The following is a 15,044-nucleotide window of genomic DNA, read 5'->3' on the forward strand; positions in this document are numbered from 1 at the left end:
GGCGCCGGCCTCCCTTCCACATGTGTCCCCTCTCAGGCTGCCTCCCCCCTGCCCCCCCCTCCTCCTCCTCCTCCTCTTCCTCTCCCTTTACCTCCCCAATCCTCAATAAACCATCAAGGCCATCCCTCAGCTAAGGAAAATATTATTCCCCTTTTCCGAAAACCCGGCAAATGAAATGCGGTCTGGTCTGACGGCGCGGAGCCGTGTTTGCACGTGAATTACATAATTGTCAGGGTTTGAAGGAGCTAAAGCCTTTAATTCGTACCACATGATGAATCTGCCGCTCTTAATTTCAGCACAGAATGAAGACAAATTTCCAGAGCCGGCTCGTTTTTTTAAGAACCTAAGATTAATCTCTGCCACCCTTGACACTTCAGACACACGATGAGAAATGAAAGCCCGCTGCAGACGGACGTTCAGCCGTTCACGTCTCTCCTTGTCTTTTCACAGAGCCTGGTATGAAGACGGCAGGTTGTTACTGATCCTGATAACAGTGGCCGTTGTTCTGCCTTTGTCACTGTTGACCAAAATTGGTAGGTCCATCAGATACTGTCAACACCAAGTATTCAGTTCCTTATAACCATTTACTTCTTACCAAACGTGTGTGTCTGTGTTACAGGCTTTTTAGGATACACCAGCAGCCTGGCCTTTTTCTTCATGCTGTACTTTACAGTTGTGGTAAGTGAAACTTGGTGCGACTGTTGGGGGATAATGGTGTTGGAAGTGGAGTTCCTCCTGTCCAGAAATTATGTCTGAGACAGAAAAATGTGTTGAGTTTGGTCAAGTCAAGTCTCAAAGATACAAATAATTTACCGTAGTAAGTAAAAAGTTCTCCTCAATTTCAAGTCCAAATCCAAATAGAAATATAGAAAATATAGAAAGAATTATTAATATTATTTCTATGTCAGTGAAGAAATAGTTTAGTCGAGACTTGGTCAAATCCTGAGGACTTACTGTTTAAGTCATTAAAAAAAAAGAGTCAAATACTCACAGGTTTCAGTCGAGATGTATTTAGAAAATAATTTGTAGTAAAATCCTAGCCTAGTCCTGTATTTTCTCTGAAAAACCCAAGGGACCCCGAGTCCAGTCTCTGTTGTTTTATTGTCCAAGTCTGAGTCCCTGAAGTCATATATTTTACATGTTCATGTGTCACTTAGTAAGTCTAGTCTGAGTCGAGTCCCAAGTCCTAGTCTGGAGTGCGACTGTCTAGTCTGAGTCGAGTCCCAAGTCCTGGTCTGGAGTGCGACTCTGGCTACTTCATTTTTTTTTTTCATCTGGCTACTTCTTTTTTTTTTTTTTTTATACCCTAAGACATTAATTGAAGTCAAACTTCTGTACATTTCATGTCCCATTCTGTCCTAACTCCAGATCGTGGTGAAGAAGTGGGCCATCCCCTGTCCCCTCCCTCACAATGCGACCACGCTTATAGAGGCCTCCCAGGTAACACCAATCCTCATTTCCTTCTTTGTTTATCCACATGCACATGAACCCCCGTAAGATAACACAGGTCTGAGGTAGGTAGTCTGGAGGGGACGGTCACGGCCACAGGACAGAAGGACAGACCCAGAGGACTGAGTTTCCTGACGGGGTCAGAGGAAGACGGTGATGAGAAGCTTCTGGAGGAATATGTAAAAATGTTGTGGCAGTCCTGAGGGGAAGGAAGTCGACGTGACCTCGTCTGAGTCTGGAAGTGAACTCTGACCTATAGAAAATATACAGACCACACTGAGACCTCGGTCCCTGGCACTGCTTAATTGTTGTTTCTTTGGGCAGCAGTGGAATTTATCTGTACGTTTCCTCCATCAGCAGCAGCAGCAGCTCTGCTTCACGAGTCGTCTCTCTTTCAGAAATAACACGCTCCCTCTTCTCTCTTTGTTTCTCCAGGTATCAAATTCCTCTGACTCAGAGTGCACGCCCAAACTCTTTGTCATCTCCAGTGAGGTACGTATAAAAAAACTGCTGGGGTTTTTTTTATTTTTTTTATTTTGTTTTCTAGCGCTGCTCATGCAGAAGTGATGAGGTGTCAGTGACATGCAAAGAATGTCTTATACTTTTTTTAAATACCACCCAACTGCAGACATCAGTACTTTTTGTTCTGCAACATCACTCTCCACCGTGCAGGGCTGCAGTTCCCGCCGTCGTCCACACATCTGTTCCATACTGGCTGCAGTTTTTGACTGGTGTGATTCCAGTTTCCAAAACACATTTCTGACAGGTTGCCTTTCTCGAGTTTTCTTTCCCACAGACAGCTCAGATCCTACGATACGTTTTTTCGACAATCTGAAATCTAGATCCCTGTGTCTAACTCCAGGGGTTTTATTTCATCACCACGTCGGTGAACGTCGCTAGTTTGTGCCACGTCTCAGGAAAGAAATAGTTTTTTTGGAGGAGGTAATAATTTTCACCTGGTGTTTTCTTGGTTTCGTTATATATTTTTGTTTCCGTTGGCAACGTCAGGACTTTCTAAACAAGCTCGAATGTTCAGTTTTGGTGGTAATAAAACCCTGTGCTCTCTGTGAAAGCACGAAGAAAAACGAGCTTTAACGAGAATGAAAAGTTCTTCCTGTGAGCGCTAATAATTTAGTCTTCAACTCCGGGTCGGCAATAATCTGGTGACAAGTCACACTCCTTCGCTGCATGTGCGAGAGTCTTGGCCGCGGCGTGCATCTGGCCCTCACATGTATGTTACATGTAGGGACCAAACAAACATGTGGCGCGCAGATTCCCACCGAGCACCAGTTGGTTCCAGTTGTTCGGACGCAGCTTGATGCTGATCTTTGAACACGCCACATGCAGCCATATTTACATCCACGTGGATACAGTTCTGCAGTAAAGCTTGTAAAATGAAACCCAGATGGGAATCACACCCCCCACACCCTGCTGAAAACCACACCTTAGCCCACCTGGCCCCTCACTCCTGTTTAACACTGTAAGCTGATAATTTGTTAATGGCTGTTGTGCTGTGATGACGGTGTGTTACAGAGTGTCTACGCCATTCCCACCATGGCCTTCTCCTTCCTCTGCCACACGGCCATCCTGCCCATCTACTGTGAGCTGGAACGGTCAGAACTGAAGCCTTACCTTTTTATGATTTCACTATTTGTTTTTGTTTTTTGTTTTTTAACCCATTTTCAAAATCCCCTCTCGTCTCTCAGGCCCTCCAAGACGAGGATGCAGAACGTCACTAACGTCAGTCTGGGCCTCAGCGTCCTCATCTACTTCATTTCTGCTCTGTTCGGCTACCTCACCTTCTACGGTTAGTCTGTAGACCGTACACACACACACACACACCCTGTCATTTCGTCTCACTCCGTGACCCAACCCTCCGTCTGCTGTTTTTTTACAGATAAAGTGAACTCTGAGCTGCTGCAGGGCTACGCCTACCTGCAGCGGGACATCATGGTGATGGTGGTACGACTGGCCATCCTGCTCTCTGTGCTGCTCACTGTGCCTCTCATTCAGTTCCCTGTGAGTAGAACAAATACAATAACATTTATTTCTATACCAAGTCATTTTATACCATTTTATTTTTTTTTAAATGACTATAAAGGTTTAAATAAAAGAAAAGTTTGTAGTTCTTGCTCATTGTTGACAGACGTAGATCTCTCCTTTCCCTGCAGGGGGAGCCAATAATAAAAACGCTCATGAGCCCATTAAAAATTACTTTGTGGTTACAGAGAAACCTTGCTTTTTCCCTGTCTATTAAACATCTCTATTAAATTGTTTGCATAAAACTATTTACATACAGTACATACAGTATTACTGCAGTGACATGTCCTTAAACCATGCACGCTCCGCTCTATTAAATTGTTTGCATAAAACTATATATTTTTATATATATTAGCGTAGCATTTTTAGGATTCAGGAGTTTAATGATCACACTGTCTGTTATACACACTGAGTCCCTCCTTAAACCATGCATGCTCCATGGGTCAAAGGAAAAGTCGATCATCTCCATTGGGAAGGTCAGGGGTTTGATCCCAAAATCTGCTGGTCTACTTGACACCGTGTCCCCTGGTGGACCAAACTGGTCATCATCGCATGTTATAGTGACCACCCAGTGTCAGGGAATAAACTGTCACACGCTTTTCACTGTTCTTTAACTGTCTAGTTCATGAAAGTTATGAATGTGAAAGAAAATATACAAATATGTTTTATACATATTTACATATACATATATTTTATTTATATGTATAGTGACAAGTACTTTGCTACTGTCAACACATATATGTTATATACATATATACATATATGTATGTCGCTGTGGTGTGTCTTTGAAACAGAGATTTTTGTTTTTTTAGATAACATGATTATAATGTTTTATTTTATTATGGTATTTTGTGATTTCAGGCCCGTAAAGCTCTGATCTTGATGTTCTTTGAAGGACGACCCTTCTCCTGGTTCATCCACATCGTTACAACTCTGGGCATCCTGGGAGTGGTGCTGACCATGGCCATCTTTGTCCCTGATATCAGAAATGTATTTGGTGTCGTAGGTATGTGATGTTTTTACTTATTACTATTATCATTTCAAAGTTTTGTTTCAGCTGAAAAAGTTTCCATGTCCTTACACTGCCACCTACTGTAAATATGCTGCTGCTGTGTTTGTGTGTCTGTCTGACTGTAAGAGAAGCCAAGGTCTCAGTGAAGTTGTCAACATTCCACCAGTATTGATTGTGTTGGCTCAAATGGCAGTATTCATTCATGCATATTTAATGGGTACAGTCCTGCAGTGTACCATCTGCTGTGATCCCTCGTGGATCATGTGGTCTGTTAAAGTCAGGATGACTTATTTTTCCCTCCTTCTCCTCCAGGATCGACCACATCCAGCTCCCTGATGTTTATTTTCCCCAGCATCTTCTACCTGAAGATCATCAGTCAGTCGTTCAGAACCTTTGAATCCATTGCGGTAAATACAGACTCAGTACACGACAGTACACTACAGTACACGACAGTACACGACAGTACAGTACACTACAGTACAGTACACTACACTACACTACCCTACACTACACTACAGTACAGTACACTACAGTACAGTACACTACAGTACAGTACACGACAGTACACGACAGTACACTACAGTACACGACAGTACACGACAGTACAGTACACGACAGTACAGTACACTACACTACAGTACAGTACAGTACACGACAGTACACGACAGTACACTACAGTACACGACAGTACACGACAGTACACTACAGTACACGACACTACAGTACACTACAGTACACGACAGTACACGACAGTACACTACAGTACACGACACTACACTACAGTACACGACACTACACTACAGTACACTACACTACAGTACAGTACAGTACACGACAGTACAGTACACGACAGTACAGTACACGACAGTACACTACAGTACAGTACACGACAGTACACGACAGTACAGTACACGACAGTACAGTACACGACAGTACAGTACACTACACGACAGTACACGACAGTACATGACAGTACACGACAGTACACTACAGTACAGTACACGACAGTACACGACAGTACAGTACACTACACGACAGTACACGACAGTACATGACAGTACACGACAGTACAGTACACTACAGTACAGTACACTACACTACACTGCACTCCACTACACTAAACCACACTACACTCCACTACACTACACCACACTACACTACACCACACTATACTACACTACACTACAGTACAGTACACTACAGTACAGTACACGACAGTACAGTACACGACAGTACATACAGGATCTTAAAGGTGCAGTCTGTAGGATCTGTAGTGATTTATTTCTCATTCAAACATGTAGCAGAACACACTTTGACTACTGCATTTAAACTACCCAGAAAAGATCAGTAAAAACCAGTGATGATCAACATGTGGTTCCACAGTGAAGCTGTTAACACGCCAGCCTTAGAAGCAGAGAGTCCTGGGTTCAATTCCCAGAGGAACCACATGCTTGATAACGTTAGTCCTCCTCTGTAAGTCGCTTTGGAAAAAAAGCGTCTGCTAAATGCATAAATGTAAATATAATCTAAATGGTGGTCCGTGGGCCAAATTTTGCACACCGAACCGTTCATCCCGGCCCGTGACTTGATTCCAAAATTGTGAGGATCAAAGAGAAAATCTTTTGTAGATCCCATAGCAACTGAAAAAACAAACAACAATGACAGTAAAATAACCAACATTTATGACTCTATTTACTTTACTTTAGACAAAAATGTGATTTTCACTTCAATTTATTTGTCCCCAAGGTGTTTATCCAGAATAATTCTGGCCCTGACAAATATAGTTGGGGTCGGTCTGGGGACCGGTGCCGGTCCGTAGGCCACAGTGAAAAATTGTACCTCAGTTTTACTGACTTACTTCATTCCCGTCATATCCCTTTACTTTTTTTCATTCAAAGATAATCTGTCAATGTTTCAAAACAACACCATTCCGACTCAGACAGAACAAAGTCTAACAGATGTTTTATTTTGAAAATTTAATGATCCTTCAACGATGGCACGGTATTACCGACTAACCGGCTCTGGGTACAAAAAACGTTGGAGGCCACTGCTCTATAGACTTTCACTCTTGAGACGTGGTGGGTCCACGAGCCTTAGGTTTGACATGTGTGGATTTTGGTACAAAAAACGTTGGAGGCCACTGCTTTATAGACTTTCACTATTTTACCTATGAAAAAAATCAGTTTGATTCCAGTTGATTGTTGGACCAAACGTCCATCCTGACCTCAGTCACTGACCACAGCGCTCTGTATGTTTCCAGGCCATACTCCTGATGATCTTTGGCATCACTATGGGAATCGTCAGCATGAGTTTCATCATCTATGTGTCGGTACAAGGGTACTAACTCTCTAACGCTCTCCGTCGCGTTAGAGACACACAAAAAAAAAAAGGAATTATGTGCCAAAGAAATTGAGTACTGCACCAAAAAAAGGGAAGAGTTGGATTTACATCAGGAAATGTTAGTTCTCAGGAGTGAATAAATCTTCATCTCCGTGTACTTTTCCACCCAAGGCAGAAAAGTCTGAGCCAAAACTTTACTGTTACATTCACTCCTTTCTTTAAAATGAGGATTTGTGTTTTTAAACACAAATTGAATATGTTAAACATTATCTATTAATGTTTTGTTTTTTTAACCTTCTTTTTAAGACCTTGTGTTGGTCTGTGTATTCAATCTATTATAATGTGAAAAAATCCTGTGGACCAAGTATTTACAGTATGTATCAGGTTTACATAAAAAAAAAAAAAAAAACTTTCATTTTGCACATAAACAGCCATGGATCAAACTTAAATTCTTTTACTTATGTAGCTGTGTTTTCTCTTTTTCTCTTTTAAGTTTGACATTTTAAAGTCTTATCAGGTGCAATACAAAAAGTCTGACTTTAACGATTTCTCTGTCACTTTATATCCTTGAATGACTGTTCTTCTGGGACCAGTCGACGTTGTATCCCTGCATGTTGAAACTTTACCTACAGTTATTAAAAAAGGAAATGATCGATGCATGACACGCTGATTCTCCTCATTGAATCTGAAACAAAACGTCTTTATTCGTGTTGTTGTGGACAGACCGTCGGTCCGTCGGGTCACATGTCTGCCTGTGTTTTTTGATTGACAGGCCCAGTATTGACATTAAGACCCACTCCTCACTGTTGTGATGTGGTTTGAGTCTGTAGCTAATGAAAGCCACATGGCCGGTCCGTTTCCAATCGTGAAGCTGTTTAGATTGTCTTCATGCTGCCTGTGGAACCGCTGTCCACCCAACTGCTGCTTTTAATCAGAGGAATTAGGCGGCCCGCCCCGCTGCCCGTCCAGAAAGAAGAGGCTGCTCGCTCTTCACGGCCCTTTAAAAGCTGCTTTCCCAATTCAGGAAATATCCTCCAGCCCTGTAGGCTGCAGCAGACTACACACTGCTGAATATGGACCACAACAACCACACTCAGAACACCCTGTAGGCTGCAGCAGACTACACACTGCTGAATATGGACCACAACAACCACCGACACTGACCAGGTTTGAGGCTGATGGAAGATAAGTTACTCTGATTAAGTTTGCTGATTTTATTAGTCTAAATACAGAATATATGAGGCAGTGGACAACTTGGTATCCAAGTCCGAGTCACCAGAGACGAGTAAAAGCCCAGTCCTTAGAGTGAGAGTCAGAAGACAAATCACTTAAAACAAATAGTAAGAAAGTCAAATTCACAAACAAAGTGCAAGTCACGGCTTCACTGTTTTTGAATTCAAGTCCAAGTCACTAAAGAAAATGTAGTCAAATCTTCTGGGTTTCAAGTCATTTTGAGTCTGAGACAAAGAAGAGAAGTTCAAGCTGACTCCTCTCAGACTAAAATAAGTTTATATATATATATATTGTTGCAAATGTTTTGTTTGGAGTCACTAAGGAACTTTAAAGACAAGTCCCAGGGTTCAAGTCACTGAAGAAAGGTTGAGTTTGAGTCAAGTTTTTATGATTTCAAGTCCTTCCTCAAGTCACTTAAAAAAGGTTTGTGTTCAGTCCAAACTTTTCACATCTAAGTCCTAGTCACAGAAAAATGTTTTTCTCCATTCTTTACCTTCCACGTCACTGATGAAAACTGTAGGGTTTAGTGTCAGTAATCAGATCTCAGGTCCAAGTCAGATTACAGGTCTGTATCCCAGTCCCAGTCTTTATATAGACCGTTTCTAAATGTAATCTACAATCTTGAAAACAGCCGTTGCCACAGTTAAGGCTGTGATTTTAACGTCTTCTAAATTTCCAGCGACTTCCACCTCAGTCTGTCAACACCTCTGTGGAAACACTCGCTCCTTCTCTCGTTCACTGCATGCTAATACTCTTAGCAATGGCAGCACAAGACCGCCACCTACTGTCGGACGGCATTGACAGCACTCACTCTGTGTTCAGGGTCATTTCATGAGCATTCCTCTCCAGTTTTGTGAAAGTCCAAACTCGGAGGAGATGAGCAGCTGCTCCCATTTTCTCCTTTTTATCATGTTTTGGAAACTGACCCGTTAACTGAGAGCAGAGCTGGGATCTTTTTTTCTTTTTTTCTTTTTTCCTTTTTTTTTTTGAGTCGTTGACTGAGGCCTGAGTGAGTCGTTGGTTCAGAGTGGAAGTGTTTTTGTTTGGTTAAACTCGCTCACACTCTGGGCCATGTCCAGCAGTATGACAACACCATCTCCCAGGGTTAGAGGATGGAGAGCGGCAGAGGAATGATGGTGGGCTGAAACCCAATCTCTGTTGGCAGCCGTCGCTCCAGTATTGTTTTAAGAGGTGTTGGCTTGTGTTTTGGGGAAATTATTTTCTGCTGTTGGAAATTTAGGATTTTTGACTAACACCTGGACCTGATCTGGATGCCCATTCTTTGACCTTTGACATAGTTTTGGTTCCTTATGCTAAATGTTCCAGGTCTGTACTGATGGTGATGTTTGTGTCTATAGAGTTTATGTCTGTATTACTGAATTAATTGTGTCATAACTTTAGACAATTTAAAATAGTCATAATTCAAATTGTAATGCTAAGCTAATTAAATTCATTTGATATATTATTTTTCATGCAGAAAACATAACAAGTGAGGAGGAAACTGAAAAACAAACAACAAACAAATCTTCTTTTATCCAGTTAGCAACCGTGGGTCGTATAGGTTCAACATTTTACCTGTCTTAGTGGAAAATAAATATGGAATAAATACTGTGTTTATAGCGTCACCTACAGGATAGAGGAGAGCTGCATGCTGTTTGTTCAGGAATGATTGTCCAGTGGCGCCCCCTAGAATTCATTCACAGCGCTAACCAGATATGGTCAACAAAAATCCAAAGGCTCTAACCAGGAAAGTCTTTGGATTTTGCTTTTGTATTTTAGCGCGCTCAGAATATTATTACAAGTCCAATGCAACACCACTGTGCATGATCCTACTGTTGGTCAATGTAGTTTAAAATGAAATCAATCTATCTTTGACCTGATATATATGGATATATTTTGTTTGTTCTTAGATAAAGATAACAGGAATTGTGCAGTCATCACATACATTTTTTACAGTTTATCATTTTAAAAAAATGAATTAATTTTTATAAAACATTTTACTCACTATAAATACCTCTTGTTATTACATCATGGACAGAACTGGAAGTACTGGCATAACCAGGTCCCAGGATCCAAGAATTTAAACCCGACTTCCGTCGTTTTAGTCACTAACCGAATGAAAGACGTAGTTTTATGTGAGGCAGAATCCTTCTCCTGTTCAGCTTCTTTCGAGGTGCCTTCACAGGTAGTGGACAGGAGGAAGTGAGGCTGAGCCGAGAGCAGGAACATCTGCTTTCTGTTTGCCCACATGACCTCCTTCCTGCAGCATTCCTCTGTGCTCCCACTGCCTTTGTGCGCCTGCACTCCAGTGCTGGTTGGCACGAGGAGAGGTTCTGTTAGTCATGGTGGTGCGCTGTCACTCAGCAAACGCCATCAATACACAAGTGTCATCAGTGATGAAGGGCTCTCCACATCATGTTTTTCCTCTCTCTCTCTCCTTCCTCTCTGCCTACGACCGCTGCACGCTGCTTTTCTGTTGTCAATCGATTTCCGCGCTCCATCAGTAAACATGCGCTTTGTGTCGCAGTGAGAGCATTCCTGGCTCCGGCTTTGAAGACTCTTTTGGAGGAGGAAGATGCTGCGGTCATAGCGTTTATAATGTTTGTATTCAGGTTTACTGACTAAAAGTCAGCTAATGAGGCATGAGAAGAGAACGACCGCAGCTAACATCCTGATTGATGATTATTTACAACAACAAGACAACAAGAGATTCTCTGGGCTTTTCACGTTGGATCCCATTCAATATCAAGTTGTACAAGGTTGTCTTCAGACAAAAAAGACACTCTTCAAATACCACTTGTGAAGAACGCTGTTCAACTAACTCATCAGCAGAGCCTGGAACAACTGCTGTGTTCCACAACAACTTGTTTATCGAAAGTATCCTGGATATCATTTATGCCCACAGGAGGGCACCATCTACACCAGGGACAACTGAATGCACTACTGCACCACTGAAAAATGACCTGACTGACTATAAAGACTTCCTTTAAAAAGATCAAAATCTTTGATCGATAAAAAACGGACACGACGGAACGGATGTTGACAAAAAGTCCGACAGCAGCCGAGCAGAGGAAGAGATGACGTCCAGTCTTCCTACGCAGTTAGCTTAATTTTTGAGAAGCGACACAAAAGAGGTGGATTGAGTGATGAGGAAATTTTTGAGAAGCGACACAAAAGAGGTGTATTGAGTGATGAGGAATAAGTCTTAGCCTGTCATGTAAATATATTTAGCTTACATTCTTCAAGCTACTGTGTAAATGAATATATAAACATTAAATGTTCATTCTGAGATTCTTGCGAAGTAAATGTTTCAAAATGAAATGCGACTAATATTCCGGGCCAACGTACCGTAGTTTCACTCAGGAGTATAAGTCGCACGAGCCAAAACATTCACAATGAAGAAGAAAAAAAACCGGATCAGGAGTATAAGTCGCACGAGCCAAAAAATTCACAATGAAGAAGAAAAAAACCATATAAAAGTCGCTCCGGCGTATAGGTCGCACCAGTGCCCCCTAGCGGCTGTCAGCATGAAAATAACAAACAAATGTACATTTTCAGTGGTACAAGAGTAGCAGATACTAGTACACAAGCCTAGAGTGCCCTCTAGCGGCTGTCAGTGTAAAAAATACCAATAATGTGAAATGATATACTTTAATATATAAGTTGCACCTGAGTATAAGTCGCAGACCCAGCCAATGGATGAAAAAAAGTGCGACTCCAGAAATACGGAACATTTTGATAAATACAGTAGTAACTCTGGTTCCGAGGGACCTGACGGAGGTCCGATGGTCAGCAGCTCACCAGGGAGGTGGGGGGAGTTGAGTTTGTGTTTTGGGGGTGGTTGTGTCGGGGGCAAGCTTGTCTCTCTGCGATCACATCAGCTCTCGGCTGAGCTCTTAATGCGACCCTGACGCCTCACTGGCGCAGGGACCATGCTGCCCCACATCTGGAGCCAATTACCCTGAAGGGGCTGTGACAGAGTCCCCCTCCACCTCCACCTCCACCTCCACCTCCACCTCCACCTCCACCTCCACCACTCCACATGCTCTGCTTTACTGTCCAACACTGCTGCGACCGCTCTCACACTTACATTCCTCCAGTTTTAACATCACGTCTCTTTACTTTTTTCAAACTCACTTTTCCTTTCCTTTCTTCCGCCGCCTCATTCATCCACAGTTTAGAGGAAAATGAAGGAAAAAGTCCCACAGTAACAACACGTGTGGACCAGAGGCAGTGAAAATGTAAAAACATTGTTTCTTGTTGGAGTTTTGCTGAACGCTTGTGTTACACGCTCCAATTTCCAATTTGCTCTAATCAAGAGAAAAAGTGGATCAAACCGCCTGCAGCAGGTTCTGGAGCTGGCTATAAATGATAATCACTGAGGCGACGTCCTTGACCTTGACCGTGGTTCCTGAGTCCGTCTAACACGCAGTGATTTCATGTTAAATTATACCCAGATTTTCATGAGTACCTGAAACTTTTTGGACATTTTACACAAAGCGTACAGTGTAACAGGGTCGCCAATCAACTTTGTTTAAACACTGTTGCCTTTGTGATGATTTATATTATATTTAGAGACAATGTGGAAAAACCTCCAGGGCCATTTCATCAAATAATCGTAGCATTCTGTTGACTCTGTCTTTCATTCAAATATCCTCTGAGCCACTTTTAAGCCATTTGTTTGTTTCTATAGTTTATACCTTTAAAATTTAAACGCCAGTTTTGACATCATTTTTTATCCATTATTTATACTTGTTTATTTTTTCAATATGTTTTAGTTATTTCCAATATATATTTTTTGTGTTTCAGTGTTAGCTTGAAGCTATCTTTGGGCTAATGCTATTTCTTAATGAATCTATATTTAGCTACATTTCAGTTAACCTTTACTCAACTCATTATATTTCTTAGGGTTTTTTTTACTTACGTTTGGCTAATTTCGCCATATTGTTTGGATGGCTTTATGTTAACATAAAGATAATTCTTACTCCCAATTCTTCTTATTCTTGGCTTATCGTAAGCTATTTCAGGAAACTTTCTTTTTACTATATATTCTGACCAACGTTTTGCTCGGGTCTTATCTTTAGTTATCCTCTCGCTGTTTTGTTTGCTAGCTACTTGGCTAAATTATAAATATATATAAAAATTGGTAATATATATACATACACGTTTGTATATGTATGCTTACATACATATATGTACATGAATATTTATGTATGTATATGTGCGTATATATTGTAAATTAGTTTATATATGTATATAGACACAGTATATATACTATATATATATATATTATATATATGTTATACAGTACATGTACTTCAGAAAATCCCTTGAAAATACTACATACATCCAAACATGACCTAAAACCATTTGGCCCTGGCATCAGCATCTCGGTTGTGAAACAGTTCCATTTAAATGCTGTTTCCTGTGGTAGAGCACCGGCCGTAAACACCGTTCATGAATAAAGCTTGTTTAGCACCACATCAGCTTTTACAGGTGTGATTTATGGGCCGCTCTGGCCTCCGCACAGGAGAGGCCTTGAAAAACGTGTGAAAGTGCCGTAAAACTGTGTGTTATGTTTCCCACTGTAACGTGAAGGTATCTTACGACTTTCTGAGGTCGCGATAAGGGCTAGTCTTAGCTTGGACTGCATGACTGATGGGTGTAATTGAATTTGTGGTGGTGCAGGAAGTTTGGTGAGCACTTACAGTATATCAGACCTGGAGGATTTCTCTCACCGGGGTCAAAAGTTTTGGGAACGGCTTCACCATTTTTCTTTATTCCCCAACGTCGTGTTTGGCACCAACGCTATGGTTCATTAGCTGCAGCTATAGGGTGTACCTGGGCCGGCCGCCAGAGGGTTAGGCTGCTCTGGGTTACATGCACATAAATTGGAGTGTAGACGGTGAAGTGAATGTGAAAACTCTACAGGTGGCTGAACTGAAGTCGTATCAAGTCTACTACTGAAATATGGGAAGCTTTTGGTTCACTGGGTTTAATAAAAACTCTGGCATGACGTGGAGATACGTCAGCTGTGCAGTACGTGTGTATATGTCAGCGAATATCTGGGACTCATGAACTTGTCTGTTTGTATGTACACTTACCCACGAGTGTGAAGTCTCACTTCAGTGTCCGTTATAGACTTTAACACCTCCCATGGGAGGTTGATGGGAATAAGAAAGGGGGAGTGAGGGGGGAGGGGGGGTGGGGGGTGAAGGGCCAAAGAGCCATGGATTTGATGGACAGAGAGAGAATCAGAGACGAACCGCCAGCAGAACAAAGAAACAGAACAAATCATCCCAGACCGTAAATGTGTCAGCTCCGGCTCCAGCCTGAAACAAGACACAGAGAAAGTAAAATATACAGATTTTTCTTTGATAGTTTTATCATCATTAGAGTGAAAGCAAGCCAAAAAAAAAAAAAAAAAAAACGGGAGCCGTCGATCGTTACAAGCAGAAAAGCGGTGCTACGCTGCCCTCTGCTGGACTATTAAGGTTAATATATGACTTCGTCTTTATTAGGCCAGAATACTGAAGCACCGTGGAGAAAACCAGTGGATGTAAACACAGGGAGAAAATGTCAACTTTACAGAGAGGGCCGAGAATCAAACCAGTGATCTATGACTGTAAGGCAGGAGATCTGCTCCACTCCTCCACTGTGTGGCCTTCTCTAAAATATTTTGATCCCTTAACTGTGTGTGCAGGAAAGTGAACACAATGTGTTTACCGGTGTTTTTCAGGTTTATTTGGACACACATTTCTAATAATAACCAAAACTACACACAGCACTTGGGCTGCAGCGCCTCCTTGTGTATGTCAGGACTTGATGTGACTTCAACTCAGACAGAAACAGACCACTGGTGTGATAAACATGAACATATCATTGAAACAAAAACTATAATTTTTTTGACAGCATGTCATGCATGGAACTCATTTTCTTTATTTTTAATAATATTTTTAATATTTTGTTG

The 15,044-nt window shown here is 41.7% G+C and overlaps 1 protein-coding gene across 1 annotated transcript in view; it reads left to right on the forward strand.

Annotated features, from left to right (window-relative positions):
* Positions 1-6,881, forward strand: part of slc38a6 (solute carrier family 38 member 6) — a 16,367-nt gene extending 9,486 nt beyond the window's left edge. Inside the window, exons 7-16 of the mRNA XM_008307498.3 lie at positions 451-533; positions 620-678; positions 1,369-1,440; positions 1,885-1,941; positions 2,983-3,062; positions 3,156-3,256; positions 3,347-3,468; positions 4,351-4,495; positions 4,814-4,908; positions 6,762-6,881. Coding sequence (XP_008305720.1) covers positions 451-533; positions 620-678; positions 1,369-1,440; positions 1,885-1,941; positions 2,983-3,062; positions 3,156-3,256; positions 3,347-3,468; positions 4,351-4,495; positions 4,814-4,908; positions 6,762-6,845 — 898 coding nt within the window. The 3' untranslated portion in view covers positions 6,846-6,881. The remainder of the gene's footprint in view (positions 1-450; positions 534-619; positions 679-1,368; positions 1,441-1,884; positions 1,942-2,982; positions 3,063-3,155; positions 3,257-3,346; positions 3,469-4,350; positions 4,496-4,813; positions 4,909-6,761) is intronic.
* Positions 6,882-15,044: the final 8,163 nt, after the last annotated feature.

Source organism: Cynoglossus semilaevis, chromosome 1 (assembly GCF_000523025.1).
Source record: "Cynoglossus semilaevis isolate Cse_v1.0 chromosome 1, Cse_v1.0, whole genome shotgun sequence".
Taxonomy (NCBI): Eukaryota; Metazoa; Chordata; class Actinopteri; order Pleuronectiformes; family Cynoglossidae; genus Cynoglossus; species Cynoglossus semilaevis.